At 33.8% G+C, this 19506-nt stretch overlaps 2 protein-coding genes and 1 pseudogene across 4 annotated transcripts; 1 reads left to right on the forward strand and 2 right to left on the reverse strand.

Annotated features, from left to right (window-relative positions):
- The first annotated feature begins 4126 nt into the window (after nucleotides 1-4126).
- On the forward strand, nucleotides 4127-4828 carry LOC131657494 (uncharacterized). Its single transcript, XM_058926885.1, has one exon. It carries the CDS (start codon nucleotides 4127-4129, stop codon nucleotides 4826-4828), a length of 702 nt encoding a protein of 233 aa, XP_058782868.1.
- An 854-nt stretch (nucleotides 4829-5682) lies between these two features.
- On the reverse strand, nucleotides 5683-6705 carry LOC131657495 (peptidyl-prolyl cis-trans isomerase FKBP17-2, chloroplastic-like; annotated as a pseudogene).
- Nucleotides 6502-9501, reverse strand: LOC131660207 (pentatricopeptide repeat-containing protein At3g22470, mitochondrial-like). 3 transcript variants are annotated; one of them, XR_009300762.1, is made up of 3 exons: nucleotides 7691-9501; nucleotides 7028-7283; nucleotides 6502-6686 (listed from the first exon to the last, which is right to left on the reverse strand). XR_009300762.1 is itself a non-coding variant. In XM_058929388.1 (2 exons), the coding sequence occupies exons 1-2, from the start codon at nucleotides 9346-9348 to the stop codon at nucleotides 7253-7255; spliced, it is 1689 nt and encodes a 562-aa protein (XP_058785371.1). In that variant the 5' UTR covers nucleotides 9349-9501; the 3' UTR covers nucleotides 6502-7252. The 3 variants fall into 3 exon arrangements, 1 of the variants encoding a protein (XP_058785371.1); XR_009300763.1 differs by having other exon boundaries at nucleotides 6502-6815; XM_058929388.1 differs by having other exon boundaries at nucleotides 6502-7283.
- Nucleotides 9502-19506: the final 10005 nt, after the last annotated feature.

The following is a 19506-nucleotide window of genomic DNA, read 5'->3' on the forward strand; positions in this document are numbered from 1 at the left end:
TTGTATTGCTATCGTTTTTAATGATTATACAAAAAAAAATATAAAATCATAATTTTGTTTTAAATATAATTTACAAAATAAATTTTAAAATAAATGTTTTGCTATTTTTTATTAACTCATGTGCAGTGTTGTTGTGGTGATAACATAAGCTTGGTAATTGACTTTTTATTATGGATTTCATTCTTAACGCAAGCTTTTTTAATTTTAACAAATATAATATTACATTATACATAAATAATTCTTTAGTTATTAGAGGTTGTAGATTTTTTTACACAAAATAAATATTATAGTGGCAACAAATACTTCAAATTTCTCTCTCTATCTTGTCACATGATGTAGCATAGACAAACACATTAATTTCTTATGTCTATGCCTTATCACTTATAGAAATTTTATGTAAGAAAATCTATAGCAGTTGCAGCAGCTTTTATGTTCAAAGCAGATACAACATTGTGGTGCAAATTGTGAAAAGTGAGGGGTGTAAGAATTGCAAACATAACAAGGATTACTGAGATGAAAATTGTGATTGAGATATTAATTGTATTGTGATTGAGAATATGAATACTAGCAGCTTAATATATTTGGATCAAATTAAAATAATGTTAACTGAGTCCAAATAACTCAATTTTTACATTATAATAAAATAAGTCAATTACTTAATTAAAATTATATTTAAAAAAAAACGAAAAACTTATCACACTTTATTTGTTTACGGCCAATTTTTTTCTATCTTATCTTAAATTAAAAGTGTTATTTATAATTAATAATTAAGAGTGTTATTTATAAAATTTATTATTGTATTAAACTCTAAAATTTAATATTTTATAATTGTAGTATTGTTGTATTTAACCAATAATTAAGAGTGTTATAATTATTTATGATAGTCTAGAGAATTATACGATATATATAAAATGGTTCAACGATATTAGTTGATTCTTAATAGTGATATAATTATTTGTAGCAATGAAATTGGTCTCATTTACAATTTAAAAACATTATTACATATCAAAACATATTCAATGATAATTTATTATTATAATAATAATAATAATTAAATAATTGTTAATGTAAAAGTGTGTGAAATTGAAAAGGGAATAATTCAAAGTGACAAATAAATTATGGTTTATTGAAAAGTGTGTCAAATTGTAGGGAGACGAGTGTTAAATAAGTTAATAGAATAAATTGTGTGAAACGAGAAAAATATATGGCATGTGATATCTTAGATTTTTGTGAGTCTCTATGTAAATTATGTTGATCATTGATACTCTCTCTGGTCCCATTTATAAGAAAAGATTCCATTTTTAGATACATTGAATAAATAATGTATTTAGACAACATATTGTCCAAATACATTATTTATTCAATGTATCTAAAAAGGGAATCTTTTCTTATAAATGGGACCGGAGGTAGTATTATATTGTACAATGTGAATACACAGTAAAAAAAATAGTGAATGGATGTTACTATTAGCTGTGAGTCCCTATAACATTGAATTGATAAAAGTAACAAAAGTAATAAATCATTACTTTGAACGTACTCTCTGTATTTTTTTTTTTTAAATTTGATATTGTGAAAATTTAGTTAAAATAACGATTTGAATTTAGTTAAAACTTGATAAACTTGATATTGCTACCAAATATCTTTTTGCATGTCTGATTTAAAAGTACGCCTAATTTTCAACTCACTGATCAACCTTCAATTTTCATCTCACATAAATAAAAATAATATTTATATACGGGATAAAATTTATTATTGATCTAAAACACTCAATATATTTTAACTTGTACTCAATCACTTTTCTTAACCACTTTTCAATTTTACATTTTCAAATCAAAGATGTCTACTCAACACAGTGTACGTCTGCTATTTTCAAAGACGTGTACATTTTCTGAACAATTTAAAGTTATGATTTTATGATTTTTTTTAATAAATAGTTTCTAAAATTATTGCTTTTAAAAAGAAAATAATATATAAGGAAATTCATGATTTAAAAATAAAAATCATTTGTCTCTACTTTTTATCATAGTTATTAGTTTATAATCTATATTTTATTAATTTATAATATCTATCATATAGTTAAGTTTTTTTATTTTAAAATTATAATATATTATTTATAAGTAAAAAATATGTATTTTTTTAAATAATAAATTATTTTGGTTAAGCTATTTTATTTTTCTTTCTTTTCATTTTTATTAGATTTGGAAGCAAATACGCGCAATACATAAGTACCCCGTGCGAATACACGGGTATCTATGAGTTTAAATGAAACTACTATACCAATACTCTGACGTAGTCACGAGTTTAAGGAAATTATATAAAAAAGATATTATACATTTCATTTACCTTCCCTATACAACTTTATCTAAACCCATACTTAAATACTTCTTTTACTTTACCTTCTACAATTTATGGGGGATAATTAAAAGATTGGTTTTAATACTTAAAACGATTTACTTTACCTTCTACAATTAATGATTGTTTTTAAATTTTTTATGATTCACTATCATAATAGTCATTTAATGAATTTGGTAGTAAGTGATTTTAAGGCCAATAATTTTGTGAATGAACTTAAAACGTAGATAACTTTACAATTTGTAATCTTTTTTAAGTTAGTTTTAGTTTATAAAATGTGATGTAAAAATAAGATTATGTTTTACTAAAACTTTTGTTCAAGGGAACATGAGATTATTGATCAAAATATTGATTATTAACGGGACATGAAGTTATTGATCAAAATATTGATTATTAACGGGACTTGAAGTTACTTACGGATCAAAATATTGATTATTAACGGGACTTGAAGTTACTGATCAAAATATTTTTTAAAGTACACGAGGACATGAAGTTATTGATCAAACTAATATTTGTATACGAGAACATGAAGTTATTGATCAAAATATTGATTATTGACGGGACATGAAATTATTGATCAAAATATTGATTATTAACGGGACATGAAGTTACTGATCAAAATATTTTTTATTAATTATACATTCAATTATTATTTTTTTACGAGTAATCAAACATTTTTTATTAAAAAATATATATCTGAAACAAATGCGCGTCCCGTATCAGAACCCGTGCAAACGCACGGGTTTGTTACTAGTTTAAAAAAAAACTGAACTGACTGGGCCTGTTAAAAAACCTTTAATAAGGCTCAAGAAGAAGGTTGGGAGGTTAGTTTGTGAGTCTGTTTCTAATTTAGAAGTCTCGAGTGGCCCACCACCCTATGTTGGTGACTCTATTTTTCTGGATTCTTTGGGCTCGAAGCAGATTGATGGTGGAGGCGCGTTTCTTCGCGGAGAGCAGTCGGGGGAGTCAGATTTGATCAAGGGAAACAATAGACTGAGGGAGTCATTAAGATATGAAGGGGGATTTGTTGTGGAAAGAAATTGGCGACCTGGGAGTGGTTTCTTCTCAGTCCAAGAGAGATTTTAAGAAGAAGATTCAGGAGTTAGAAAATTCCAGCAGGGTTTCAAAGGAAGGAGGGAAGGTGGTGCAAAGATGTTCGTTATGATTATGGGAACTTTTAATATTAGAGGGGGTGGTAGTTTTTTGAAGAGGAGAATAATTAATCATATAATAGGTAAGGGTAAGGTTGATATTTTCATGTTACAGGAAACGAAACTCAAGTCGTGTTCGGTTCAGTTGGCGAGGAGTTTTTGGCCGTCGGAAGATATTTCTCTATCTCAAACTCTGAAGGTATGTCGGGTGGCCTTATTATAATGTGGAGAGTTAGAGCTATGGAGGTTATTTGTAGTTTTATGGGTCCTGGATTTTTGGGTATTAAAGTAAGGTGGAAAGACAATCTTTATTATGTCTTTAATGTTTATTCTGCTTATTCTGTTTCTCTAAAGAGACTATTATGGAGTAAATTGTTGGCTTTAAAATCTGTGTATAACGATGGCGAGTGGGTGATAGGGGTGATTTTAATGCGGTTAAAATTGGAGGGGAGAGAATTGGAAGGACAGCTTCTGGCAACAATCCTGAATGGAACGAGTTCTCCGGTTTCATTAAGGATATCGGTTTGGTTGACATTCCTTGTAAAGGTAGAAGGTTTAGTTGGATAAGTGGGGAAGGAAAGTCTAAAATTCGTATCCATCTTTTTCTTGTGTTAGATATTATCATGGAAAGATGGGGAGTATTGGGGAAATTTATTGGCCAAAGGGATATCTCCGATCATTGCCCGGTGTGGTTAGTGGTGGACAAGGAAGATTGGGGTCCGAAGCCGTTTAAATTCAATAACGAATGGTTTCACAAGAAGGATTTCTTGAAGTTCGTCGAGAAGGAGTGGGCTGAGATAGTTGTTTACGGCAGGGGGGATTATGTCTTGAAGGAAAAGTTGAGGTTGCTAAAAGGTGGGATTAAATGGTGGAACATCAACGTTTTCGGCAAGATTGATTTGGAGATGGAAGATGGGGTTAGGGAGATGAATGCTTATGATGATATGGGCTCGGATGTGGAAGACATGGAGGAAGATAAGCGAAAGGCGAACAAAAAGTTTTGGCTTAATCTTAAAATTAAGGAAAACATGTTCATTCAAAGGGTTAGAATTAAATGGATTAACGGAGAGAATGTTAATAGTAAGTACTTTTCATGCGGTTATGAAGAAGAACTTGAGACGCAATCATATAGGCTCTATAGCAACATCAATAGGGTTTTGAGTTCGGTCAAGGAGGTTAAAGGAGCAGTTTTTGAGCATTTTGAAAAGAAATTCAAAGATGATTATAATAGGCCGGTTTTGGAGGGAGATTTATTAATAATTATCCGTACACACACGAAGATCTCCTTCTTGGACAGAAGGGATCAGTTCCTCTGCAGCACATAGAATGAAAGTCAAAGATGTTTCTCAATATATGATTGATGCTGCAAAAGAGAACCATAACTTGGCTCTAAAGCTTCATGATGTTTTACTCGAAAGCGGCATTGTTGCTCCTCCAAACTTGTTTTCTGAAATTTATCATGACCAGATAGGTTCTCAAAATGAAGCCAATCCAAATGAGAACGATTCTCCAACTGAAGAAATAGATGAATATAAACACGGAAGTACGCAGAAAGAAGCCAAGGTTGGCGATAATCTAGCTCCTCCTCGATTTTTGCCTCCATTGCCTCCATACAGAACTCATCCCAAAGCAAGTCCTAGCAATCTGACAGAGCATTCTAAGCCTGTAGAAGGTTTGAGAATCGGCTTTTCTCTTGATACAAGGGAAGCTGCTGAACAGAAGATACAATCCAATACAGAAGCAACACAAGTTAAGTACGGGAAAAATGTCCCGGTTGCTGCTGCTGTCGCTTCTTCTATGGTAGCTGCTGTCGCAAAATCCCTTGACACTATAGGGGTTTTGTTCTCTTTAAGTTCAATCAATGAAGCTTCTTCATTGCAAAAGTTTCAATGAGCTTTTATGGTTTACAAGAAATTTTTTATGTTATTTTGAATGTTTATTTTTATAGCATCTTAATTTTTTCAAGACAATAGTTTTAATTGCCAACAGAATTGGTCGAGATTTCTTATTTTCAAATTTGTCCCACAAAAGTTGAATATTTCTTTCTCAATGCCTAAAATTGACTACTTTCCTTTCCAAAATCATTTGAATGTCAACTAAAATTTCACATGCACAAGTCATCATAAACATTTTGTACATATCACAAAATATAGCAAAATTTTCAAGTGTATCAAGCAAGTAACCTCAAGTATATTTTCACACTCAATAGAAAATGACAACATAAATAATGAACATTTTTCATGTGACAAATCCAATTATCCAAAGCACCCTGCATTTTTGCTTAAGGAATTAGTATAACAGTTACATTTATTCAAAATCATCAAGCTGGTGCAATGGAAACTTTATCAACTTGAACAATATATTCAAGTGTTGCAAGTGGAGAAATCTGCACACCAGAGCCTAAATCAGCACCATTCTCTCTAAATCCTAATTCAGGTGGCACTATCACCTTCCTCTTTCCTCCTGCCTTCATACTTTTCAGCACATATTCTATCCCTTCACACACTCCTTTACTATATGGCCCTTGACCCCATTACTAGTGCCAATGCTTTCTTCTCCCCTTCAAATGTGTTCACAAACACTTCACCCGTGCTTTCGACTTTTCCCATTATATCAATCACAACCAAATCGCCTCGCCTCGGTGTATCCCCTCCACCAATCTTCAATTCATAGTACCTGTAGAAATCGCGTAACGTATCAAAAATGAGACATGCATGCATACAATTTTGTATATAACATTCAAAGCTTCTTCTTACCTTATGCCATTAGGCAGAATCACCTCTTCTGCCTCCTCGACATTCCTACGAATACAACGATATCATTAGACTTCATCAACAGAATCTTATAGCAATAAAATTTGGAACGGCGAGAGAGACCTTGTATTAGCCTCTTGTTGAGAAACCTCAAGGCGAGTTTTGATTTGTTCTGAGACGACGCCAAAAGCAAGAAAACCAGCTCCGAGGCCGAACCGTCTAGTCAAGGAAGTGGCTATCCAATCTGTGGAATCAACCTTATTTGATGAAACTACTGGTTTAATAGGCTTCTGTTGCTGTGAATTGATAGACTTGTACTGTCTGATCTTAATTTGAAATTTTTGTTGGCTGTGGAGAGTATGAATGATCACAGTCACAGGGATTTAGCTAACAAGCAAGAAACTTGCTCAGACGTCAGAGTGAAGTGAACCTACAAGTAAATAGCACATCACATGTATCATAACAAATCCATGTACACTTCTCGGAGAGTATGAATGATCAGTCACAGGGATTTAGCTCACAAGCAAGAAACTTGCTCAGACGTTAGAGTGAAGTGAACCTACAAGTAAATAGCACATCACATGTATAATAATAAATCCAATTCCCAGGTTTTATTTTTTTGGAATGAAATATGTAAAAATCATGAGATGCAAGGCTCAAGAATCATCATCTAGTTGAAAGCAATCAAATGCCGCGTTTACTAGCTTAGAAAAAAGGGAAAATGCAGGATTTAGTAGAGGTTATGAGAAAAGTGAAAGCAGGTGGGTCTACCAGATTGAAAGCCAGAACTTGCAGGGAAAAATATAGTGTAACTCTGGTTCCAGCTGTTGTCTCCAATCAACCATTGAACACAGAAAATCTGATATTTGGCATTGAAAAATTATATTCTGCTTGCATAACCGTTTGGGCCTTCGCAGTCTGGATTGCCCGACGCATGTAAATCTTGACTTGCTTTGGTTGTATGTGAAAATAGAACATGAATGACAAGTTTGGCAGTCACAGATTCCCTCCCTGTTCGCATATCAACCTGCCAGGGTTTCTCGTCGTTAAAAAGGTTGCCACTTAGATGATTAAACCAAAGAAAATTCAGTAATTTCGCAACAGCTCAGATCACAAAGGTCCTGAGAGCTAAAAGTTAATCCAGGAGCAAAATAAGAGAACCAATTTCTTGTTTAAAAGGCATTGTAGCTACGCACTTATGAAGGAAAAAGAGTAATAGTCTCGGCAATTTATAAAAGAAAAGTTCAACCAGAGGCAGCAGCAATGACTCGAGACAGAGTATATGTTATACATGGAAACACACACACATATACACATTTTCTAAGCATTTACAGTGTGTGAGAGATAATAGATTATAGAAGCATAATCTAAAATTGAACTAAAGTAGATGTCCAAAAGTAAGTAAATCAATAAAATGGAACTAAAGTATCTGACCTTTTTTCAATATTTACTAGACCTCTCTCCAACATTTCATGACGAAGTTTCTCTGCCTTATCAGTCTCATTTTTCTTGAGCAGTGCACCAATAATTGTATCAAAAGTTACAGCATCGGGGGAGCAATCATTGGTATCCATTTTTGATAGTAAGAGTATAGCTTCATCAAAAGAGCCATCTTTACAAAGAGCATTGATGATGATAGTATATGTTCGGACATTTGGAGGACAACGGTGCATCAAAAGGTATTGAAGAGCATCTTCTGTAATCTTCAACTTTTCACCTTTGCACAAATTGTCAACAATTACATAGTTTGTGTAAAAATCAGGCCAAATTCCTTGAACAATCTTCCAAAATAATGAGATTGCCTCGTCAAAAGGTCGGGTTTTACAAAGCGTGTCTAACAATATATTGTAAGTGACTACATCTGGGGGTTGACCACTATCCCGCATTTCATCAAGAAGTTCCTTCACGTTCGGTATTCTGTGCAAATTGCATAAGCCATCGATAAGTGAATTATAAGTAGCAATACTAGGGACTAAATTTTTACGACACATCTCTTTAAAGAGAACCAACGCTTCATCAACCATTTCATTCTTGCAATAACCATTAATCAAGACATTATAATTCAAAACATCCGGTTCCAAGCCTCTTTTGACCATTCCATTGAATAGTTCTTTAGCCTCGTTAACACTTTTTCTTAAACAATACCCATCCATCATAGCATTGTAAGTAATAATATCCGGTTTCTCGCCTCTTTTCATCATCATAACAAACACACCCTGTGCTTCTAAGATCCTTCCTTCTTTACATAACGCATCAATCAATATGTTAAATGTAAAGTCATCCGTATCAACGTTTTCCCGCACCATTCTCATCAGTAATTGATTTACATCTTGCCATCGACCTACGCTACAACAACCACGAATTAAAGAGTTGTAGGTAACAACATCAAGTAAAACTCCCCTGTCACCCATCCGAGAACACAAGCTAAGCGCATCCGTGACAAGTCCATCTTTGCATAGTCCATCAATGACTGCACTATACATAACTAGATTGGGTTCAACCGACCGTCCCTCCATCTCTTGTATCAAATGTAACGCAGCTCTAGTTTGCCCGTTTTTACTCAACCCATTGATTAAAATCCCATAAGTAAACTCATCAAAAATATACCCTTGGGCCACTAGGTCTTGGTAAAAGTTCAAGGCTTTAAAAATCATCCCATTCATACAAAAACCATTAATGATTGTATTAAAAGTGACTATGTTAGGTTGATAGCCACTCTTAAGAATGGTACCCAATAACGAAAAAGCAAAAGCCATATGAGTTTGATGACAAAAACAATTAATCAAGATGGTGAAAGTAGCAATAGAAGGCGAAATCCCCCTTAATTGAAACTGCGAAAAAAGCGAAATTGCAATGGGATAATGCCCCATTCTGACAATAGCTCCTAGAACCTTGTCAAATTCACAAGTGGGTGGCGGAGAAAGTGCACGAATCATGCAATTGAAACGAGTAACAGCAGCATCAAGATTATGAAAGCCAGAACTTTTTCGGCGTTGCAAATGGCTGAAGAAACGATAGAGTAGCAATGTAGAAGAAGTTAGAATAGGATTGCGAGAGAATTTGGGAATGGCATACCTTGGATTAAGCATCATCAAGATTCGTTCCGTTCCTCTCTCGCTTAGCACGTGATTGAAGAAACGGTGATTTGGAAGAGAGATTTGAGTTTGCAGAAGAAAAAATGGTAGAACATGGTGATTTTCTGTTAAACCATGATGAAAGAAGAAGAAGAAGAAGAAGTGTGCGCTGCCGCTACCGGTAGCATAGGTCTCTCAGGTAGGAGACTTTTTTTTTTTTTTTTTTTTTACAAATTGAAAGGCAACCGTTGGATAACATGATGATATGGTACACTCTACCATATTCCAACACACAATAGTGCACTCCCAAAAATTGCATAATGTGAGTGAGTATGCTTCAAATTGATAAATTTAAGGCTCGGTTTGGTAAGCCATGTTTTCGAGCTTATAGCTTATGTCTTATGTCTTATAAGCTCATATGATAATTTAGACCCGTTTGGTAACAGTCTTTTCATCACGAGCTTATAGCTTATTTGACTAGCTTATAGCTTATTTTCCATACGCTATTTCAAACAGCGTTTTAGCTTATGTCTTATAGCTTATCATTTTTTTTCCTTTTTTATCCTTATTATTTTAATTAAAATCCATTTTTAACCCGTATAATTTAATTTAATTTAAAATAAAATAAATATATTAAATATCTTTTATGTCATTTTACATTTATAAGTTAATTGAACCGCTAATTTTACCAAACACTTCAATTAGCTTATAAGCTATCAGTCTCAACCATCCGTTATAAGCTATAAGTCATCAGTCATCAGTCATAAGCTATAAGCTATCAGCTTTCTTATCAGTCAACCGCTATTTTTACCAAACAGACCCTAAAACAACTTTTTTTATTTGAATAATTTTAAAACATTAATAAAATAAATTAAAAGAAAATACTGAATAAAAAATTAATTTAGATAATTTTAATACAAGGTTTTTAAGAATATCAAAAAATTTCATTGTTACTTATTTTTGAAGTAAAACGTTTTTTAATAACAAAATTATTTTTTACAATATATTTTAAAAATAATTAAGTGATTTAAATTATGAATTTTTTTTAATACGAATATCAAATTTTTTAATTGTTACTTACTTTTACACTAAAAACATTTTTTAATATGAAAATTATTTTTTAAAACATATTTTAAAAATAGTTATGTGATTTAAAGTATGATCTAATTTATTTTTTAATACAACATTTTGAAGAATATTAACATTTTGAAATGTTACTTACTTTCAAAGTAAAATGGTTTTTTAATTTCAAAATTATTTTTTAAAATATATTTGAAAAATGATAATGTAGTTTAAATTATGATCTAATTTATTTTTTAATATAACATTTTTTTAGAATATCAAAATTTTTAATTGTTACTTACTTTCAACAAATAATGGTCAACTATGTGCGAACCATGAAAGAGATTCATTAATGATTGTCAACTATGCGTAAACCATGGAATAGATCCATTGATATGGTCATCTATGTGTGAACCATGGAAGAGATTTATTCATGATGGTCAAATATGTGTGAACTGTGGAAGAGAGTCAACAGATGAAGGTCAACTATGTGTGAATCATGGAAGAGAGTCAACAGATGATGATCAACTATATGTAGACCATGTTAGAGATGCATTGAAGATGGTTAACCATGTGTGAACCGTGGAGGAGATCCAATGATGATGGCAACTATGTGTGAACCATGCCAGAGATGCATTTAAGATGTTTGACTATGTATGAGCCATGTCAGATAGACAACTGATGATGGTAGACTATGTGTGAACCATGTTAGGGATGCATAGAAGACGGTCGACTATATGTGAACCATGTCAGTTAATCAACTGATGATGGTCGACTAATTGTGAACCATGTCAGATAGTCAACTGATGATGATCAACTATGTGTGAACCATGTCAAATAGTTAATTGATGATGGTCGACTATGTAAGAACGAAGTCATGGATGCATTGAAGATGGTCAACTATGTGTGAATCATGGAAGATAGTCAACTAGTGATGGTCAACTATGTGTGAACCATGTCAAGGATGCATAGAAGACGATCTACTATCTGTGAACCATGTCAGATAGTCAACTCATGATGGTCGACTACGTGTGAGCCATGTCAGATAGTCAATTGATGATGGTCAACTATGTGTGAACCATGTCAAATAGTCAACTGATGATGGTCGACTATGTGTGAACCATGTCATGGATGCATTGAAGATGGTCAACTATGTGTGAATCTTGGAAGATAGTCAACAGATGATGGTCGATTATGTGTGAACCATGTCATGGATGCATATAAGATGGTCGACTATGTGTGAACCATGGAAGATGGTCAATTGATGATGGTCGACTATGTGTGAACCATGTCAAGGAGGCATAGAAGACGGTCAACTATGTGTGAACTATGTTCGATAATTAATTGATGATGGTCGACTATGTGTGAACCATGTCATATAGGCAACTGATGATGGTCAACTATGTGTGAATCTTGTCAGATAGTCAAATGATGATGGTCGGCAATGTATGAATCATGTCACGGATACATTGAAGATTGTCAATTATGTGTGAATCATGGAATATAGTCAACTAATGATGGTCAACTATGTGTGCCCGTGTCAGAGATGTATTGAAGATGGTCAACTATGTGTGAACCATGAAAGATATAATGATGATAGTCAACTATGCGTGAACCATGTCAAGGATGCATTGAAGATGGTCCATTATGTGTAAACCATGAAAGATAGTCAACTGATTATGGTCAACTATGTGTTAATCATGTCAGGGATGCATTGAAGATGGTTAACAATGTGTAAACCACAAAATATTTTTAACTGAAGATGGTCAACTATGTGTGAACCATGTTAAGGATGCATTGAAGATATTCAACTATGTGTGAACCATGGAAGATAGTCAACTAATGATGGTTAACTATGTGTGAACCATGTTAAGGATGCATTGAAGATGGTAAACTATGTGCGAACTATGTCAGGGATGCATTGAAGATGGTCGACTATGTGTGAAACATGGAAGATAGTCAGCTGATGATGGTCAACTATGTGTGAACCATGTCAGGGATGCAATGAAGATGTTCAACTATGTGTGAACCATGAAATATTATCATTTAATGATGGTCAACTATGTGTGAACCATGAAAGATTATCATTTAATCATGGTCAACTATGTGGAACCATGTCAGGGATGCATTGAAGATGTTCAACTATGTGTGAACCAAGGAAGATAGTCAAATGATGATGGCCAACTATGTGTGAACCATGTCAGAGAGTCAACTGATGATGTCTGCCTCTATGGGAACTGTAACAGCCCGAATTTTATTATTTGACTAATTAAATTAAATAAGGATTTATTTACTTAATTTGGACGAAGTTTGATAATTGATTGGGTCTTCGGTGTTATTGAGAAACGTGTTCGGATTATTAAGTGAAGTTGGAATTTATTCGGTTAATCGAAGAATTAATAAAGTGGAATATGTAGAGAAATAATATTAGAAATAATATTATTATTGGATTTTATTTATTTGAGATAAAGTCGGATTTAATTGGATTAATCGGAAAATAATATTAAGGGTAGTAAATATTATTTGTTGGAGCATAATTATTTATTTGACTACTCTATTTTATCATTTGGGCCTAATTAGTTAGGAAGAGGAATTATATGGGTTAAACCCAATATGAATAATATAGTAAAGGGTAGAATGAGAGAGAGGAGTATATTTTCATTTGCTGAGTTTTTCAAAAGAAGAAAAAGAGGAGAAGAGGAGCAAAAAGGAGGAACAAAGAGGAACTAGGGTTTGGAGGAGAAATTGAAGAGGTAAGGGGGAGAATCCCTATTATTATGGGCTAGTATAATTGGGTCTTTGGATAGATTAATATGTTAGGGTTTGTTAATTAAAATCCATGAAAATGCTATGTTGATGTTGAGTTTGTTTTTTTGGAAAATTGTTGTCTTCCATGAATGTATGAATGTGTCATGATGTTTATTATTATTCTTGCGTTACTGTGTGCATCAATGTAAAATGGAACGAATTGAAAATAAATTAAGTAAACTAGAGACACGGCTGGGTTGATTGGTAAAAGGGGGAAGACCGTGCCACTGGTGCCGTGGGTCTCATCATCTTTCCATTATATTTTTCTTTCATCTATGACTTGTTATTAATTATTAATTAGTTTATATATATATAGTATATATATGTCATTATGATGATGAATTATAATATGGATTAAGTAAGATTTCATAATAGAAATGAAACATGATTAGCGTGATTAAAAAAAAATGAATTTAGTGATTTGAGACGTGGGTTTCAAAAGAGTAGAGAATTGAAGATGGGATCTCCATTTACTATTCACCCTTTCCCCATTTTTTTTTAATTTCTTTTATAATTGTTTATGAATTGTCAGTGAATGACACTTGTTTAATAAATGTCATACTTGGTTACTAATGGCATGTATAGAATTGAAAATGGAACTATTATCACATTGTAGCAATTAGAGATGAGTAGTACCATGTTATTTCTTTATGTCATATATTAAATGGTACATGGATAAACAAATGAAAGAAAAGTAGATACATGTTCCACACTTGCTACGGCATGATGAATAAATGGGTAGTATGTAGTCTTTCTTCAACACTGTAGCGTCAAATAGAGAATAGAAATTATATATAATTCAAACAATCCCGTTTGACCGAATAGCGGAGTTAAGCGGTATAATTAGTTGTCCGGAATTTGATGAAAATTTACGTGGTAGCTAAGTTTAATTAGTAGACTAACGTGGTGACGTTATTTTGTTGAAAATGTGATATTTACAAACCGACCGAAATATTGTAGATTTGAATATATTTTATATTTAATATTGGTTTTGGAATAGAAAAATAAGTGAATAAAAATTAAAATAGGGTGATTATTGATTGGTTGATTAAATTAATTTCAATAAATCTATTTAATTTGAATATATTTGGATTTGGATAAATTATTCGGTTTATCGGTAAATTGCGGTATTTTATGAAATGAACCGAATTTGTATACTGGTTGAATATGTATGTTGAGAAATATATATTGCTATGTCAATGATGTTGTTCCGGTAATGATTCTCTTTGAGTAGTTGGTTAGTATTAATTCTAATAAGTAATTGCTTGGTGTTGAAAGTGTATATTCCTATATTTTGGCAAATATGAATTAACATGAGATAGTATGATTTACTAGTGTTAATTGGATTTTGTGAATCGTAATTGATTAATTGCTCTTATATGTGGATGATATGTATGTGTTGTGAATGTGGTGTACAATTGGTGGATAATTCATCGAGTTGGATTATTGTGATATGCTAAATATTAAGATGGTAGAGATGATCTTAATTGCGTATGTTTGTTAACATTGTACATACATTCATATCATGGTGTGCCTTGAAACAAAGGTGGTTTGCTTTGAAACAAAAGCGAAACTTAGATTCTAGAGTGAATCGGAAGCGGTAAACTATATGTTTATGTTTGGTGGGCTTTGGTCTTGTCCGGATCGGAAGCGTGGCTTGGATTCTAGATATTGAATCGGAAAGCGGTGAAACATTGGGTTCACATTACGGTACCACATGCATAGTGTCACATATTTTGCATTGAGTCACATTGAGGTTATGTAATGTTTGAATATACGCATTTATAGGATTGTTATGTGTACATGAGATGTGATAATTGGATTTGGTGATGTTTGGACACATGACTTGGTAAAATATATGATCATGTGATAATTATAATTATGTGTATTATTTGGGAATATAGTATTGGAATTTAATATTATACTCCTTGAGTTTTGATGTATGCTTGTAACATGTGAAATAAATGTTGGTTAGTATCATTTACATGGTTATATAAGTGTGATGAATTCCTAAAACTGTTGATTGAATCATTGTATCTCATTATACTTTCTTCATAATGGTTTGTATTCTCACCCTTCTGTTTTAATGTTGCCCTCGTTTGGCGACATGCAGGTTTGACGATTAGTAGCCGGCGTGTGATCTAGTCGGAGTTTCTTCCGAGTTGCTTGGTAATTAAGTAGCGAGTCAATGCTCTGGTCATGTAACACTGGATAGCTTAGACGTTGAACTCATGTTCTATTTGTTTATGCATTTTGTTATAACTTGTGAACCTGTTTAATTGGTTACTTGTTGTTGAGAGGCTTTAGGCCAAATATTATGATCATGGTATGGGACATGTATCATTTATATGAAACACATGAGTATTACTTTCCGCTGTTAATGCATATTCTGGATGAATTATGATTATATGTAAGGTATTATTTGAAATGACCAGGTGTATTGTATTTTGTGGATAAATGCTGTCGGTTTTAAAAGCTTTTCAGTTTTTTGAAAACGTCGATGTGACGCCCTTTGAGTTATATGCATGCTTATTCTCTGATTATATGCTTATTATTTTATGGGGTAAAAAGGGGTGTTACAGGAACCATGTTAGGGATGCACTGATGATGGTCAACTATGTGTAAACCATGTCACACAGTCAACTAATGATGTCCGACTATGTGTGAATTATGTCAAGAACACATGGATGATGGTCAACTATGTGTGAACCATGTCATACAGTGAACTGATGATGTCCGACTATGTGTGAACCATGTCAGGGATGCATTGTTGATGGTCATTTATGTGGAAACCATGTTAGAGAGTCAACTGATGATGTCCGACTATGTATGAACCATGTGAGGGATACATTAAAGATGATTGACTATGTGTAAACCATGTCAGACAATCAACTAATGATGTATGACTATGTGTGAACCATGTTAGGGAAGCCCGTGATGCCCGGCTATGTGTGAACCATGTCAGGGATGCACTGATGATGTATGACTATGTGTGAACCATGTCAGACAGTTAATTGATTATGTCCTTCTTTGTGTGAACCATGTTAGTGATGCATTGATGATGTCCGACTATGTGTGAACCATGTCAAACAATCAAATGATGATTTTCGACTATGTGTGAACCATGTCAGACAGTCAACTGATAATGTCCGACTATGTGTGAACCATGTCAGCAAATCATTGAAGTTGGTCAACTATGTGTGAACCACGTCAGACAATCAACTAATGATGTCCGACTATATGTGAACCTTGTCAGGGGATGCATTACTGATGGTCAACTATGTGTGAACCATGTCATAAAGTCAACTAATGATGTGCGACTATGTGTGAACCATATCACGAATGTATTGAAGATTGTCAACAATGTGTGAACCAGGAATATAGTCAACTGATGATGTTCAAGTATATGCGAACCCTGTCAGGGATGCATTGATGATGGTTAACTATGTGTGAACCATGTCAGAGATGCATTGAAGTTGATCAACAATATGTGGACCATAGAAGATAGTCAACTGATGCTGGTGAACTATGTCCGAACCATGGAAGATACTCAGTTTATGATGGTTATATAACTATGTGTGAACCATGAAAGATAGTCAACTGATGATGGTCAACTATGTGTGAACCATGTCAGGGATGCATTGAAAATCGTTAACTATGTGGGAACCATGGAAGATAGTCAACTGATGATGGGTTACTATGTGTGAACCATGTCAGAGATGCATTGAAATTGGTCAACTATGTGTGAACCTTTTAAGATAGTCAACTGATGATGGTGAACAATGTGCGAACCATGTCATGGATGCATTGAGGATGGTCAACTATGTGTAAACTATTTCAGACAGTCAACTGATGATGTCTGACTATGTGTGAACCATGTCAGGGATGCATTGAAGATTGTAAGTTATGTGTGAACCATTTCAGGGAGTCAACTGATGATGTCCGACTATGTGGGAACCATGTCAGGGATGCACTGATGTTGGTCAACTATGTGTGAACCATGTCGGACAGTAAACTAATGATATCGACTATGTGTAAACCATGTCAGGGATGCATTAAAAATGGCCAACTATGTGTGAACCATGTCAGAGAGTCAACTGATGATGGTCGACTATGTGTGAACCATGTCAGATAGTCAATTGATGATGTCCAACTATGTGTGAACAATATCAGGGATGCACTGGTTGACTATGTGTGAACCATGTCAGACAGTCAACTGATGATGTCCTTCTATGTGTGAACCATGTCATACAGTCAACGTATGATGGTCGACTATGTGTGAACCATGTCAGGGATGCATTGATGATTGTTAACTATGTGTCAACCATATCAGACAGTTAACTGATGATGTCCAACTATGTGTGAACCATGTCAGAGATGCATTCATCATGTCCAACTATGTGTGAACCATGTCAGTGATGCACTTATCATGTCCAACTATGTGTGAACCATGTCAGACAGTCAACTGATGATGGTTGACTATGTGTGAACCATGTCAGACAATCAACTGATGATGTCTAACTATATGTGAACAATGTCAGAGATGCACTGATGATGGTCTACTATGTGTGATCCATGTCAGACAGTTAACTTATGATGTCCAACTATGTGTGAACCATGTCAGAGATGCACTGATGATGATCAACTATGTGTGAACCATGTCATACGGTCAACTGAGTGCCATCTTTGTCACGGTGATGATGAAACTGTAGATCACCTCTTCTTTCATTGTGTCCATAACAAGATGGTATGGTTTTCCTCCCCCTGGGTCTTAGGGTTGATGCCAACTTAGTGTTGCACCCCAAAATTTGCCCACATATTTATTTCTAACTGGCTTAAATTTCTCATTTCATATGCATCATCTTTCCATTAGGGCATTAACATAACTCATGCATTCATTAATCAAAGTTTTTGCATTGGTTTGAGGCGTACATATCAAGTAAGCTTGGATCATCTAGTTCTCCTTCAAAGCATGGGTTCTGGAAGTAGATTTTCGATATGGTCATTCATCATGAACTTCTGTCTTCTCAAGCTACAAGGCTATTCTCATCGAAGTATTTATGGGCATTGAACTATGGAATTAGAATTTATTTCCCTATTTCTTGTGGTGATCAAAGGGTCCTTTTGATTCTCGGTGCCGGACTTCATGTCATTATGCTTACAATCATCAGATGAATTAGGGATCTATCTAAATTTTCCTATCATTAATTCAAAGGTTGAAATCACTCGGTCACTTGGGATTACATACAAGAATCAATTATGCGGAACTTCGTGAATCATTTCAAGTGTGGGGTACTATTTCTTCAGAATGTTTGGATGTGAAATCACAAGTAAATTTAAAGTGGAAACACAAGGAGGGAAAAGGAATTCAAGTCTCAACTTTGGGGAAAAGAAAACCGTAACATGTTATGAGCAACCATCCATTTACAAGTTTCAAGAACCATATGTATATATATCATATCACTTTACAAGGAGAATCATCTACATACTCAATGTTCACTTCCAACCTAATTCAATACAAAAAAGAGGAAAAAGTCTCATTACAAAGTCAATTAGCTGCATTTCTATACTAAACTTCAAGCATATTCTTTTTCCCCAATCTTCGCGCTTCATAATGTAGCCCACCTCTGTGTCATTCCAAATACACCGTGAACCGTGCGATTACACTAGTTGCGTCTCTTCCATTACACAAGTAAACAGCACCTGCATACATCAAGACAAAACCATACAATTTACATCAGTTCAAAGCATCATCATATCAGAATTTGGCAACAAAATCAGTTCAGAAAAAAAAACAGTCCCATATATAATTATTCCCATCCAATACCATTTTCAAAACAGTTCCTAAATTAGTGAAAACAGCCCTGCACATAAACATCCCACAGCCACATAAACCACATATCTTATCAGTACTTTCAGAAACAAGTCAATACATACATCACATTGCAAACAACATACAGTGCATCATGGGCATACATACAAGAGCAGAAACAAATATCCATACAAAGCCAATACATTCCAATAGTTCAATTGTTGCCCTCATACACAATCAAGCATACATACATAAATCATATATCATTCAGCCATGTTCTAAACAAACCCCTAACTACCAGCAACTAATCTGTTAACCAATTCTAACTTTCCCCCTCACCTTTCAATTTCAAATTAACTCAGCATAACACCCTTAACTAACTTAACTAACCTATAACAGATCCTAACTAACTTCTAACAACCTCTAACAACCTAGTATAGTTACTAACCATTCCTAACAGATTCAAACAACCTATAACTAACTAGGCCAGCTCA

This window comes from Vicia villosa, linkage group LG3 (assembly GCF_029867415.1).
Source record: "Vicia villosa cultivar HV-30 ecotype Madison, WI linkage group LG3, Vvil1.0, whole genome shotgun sequence".
In the NCBI taxonomy this organism is placed as follows: Eukaryota; Viridiplantae; Streptophyta; class Magnoliopsida; order Fabales; family Fabaceae; genus Vicia; species Vicia villosa.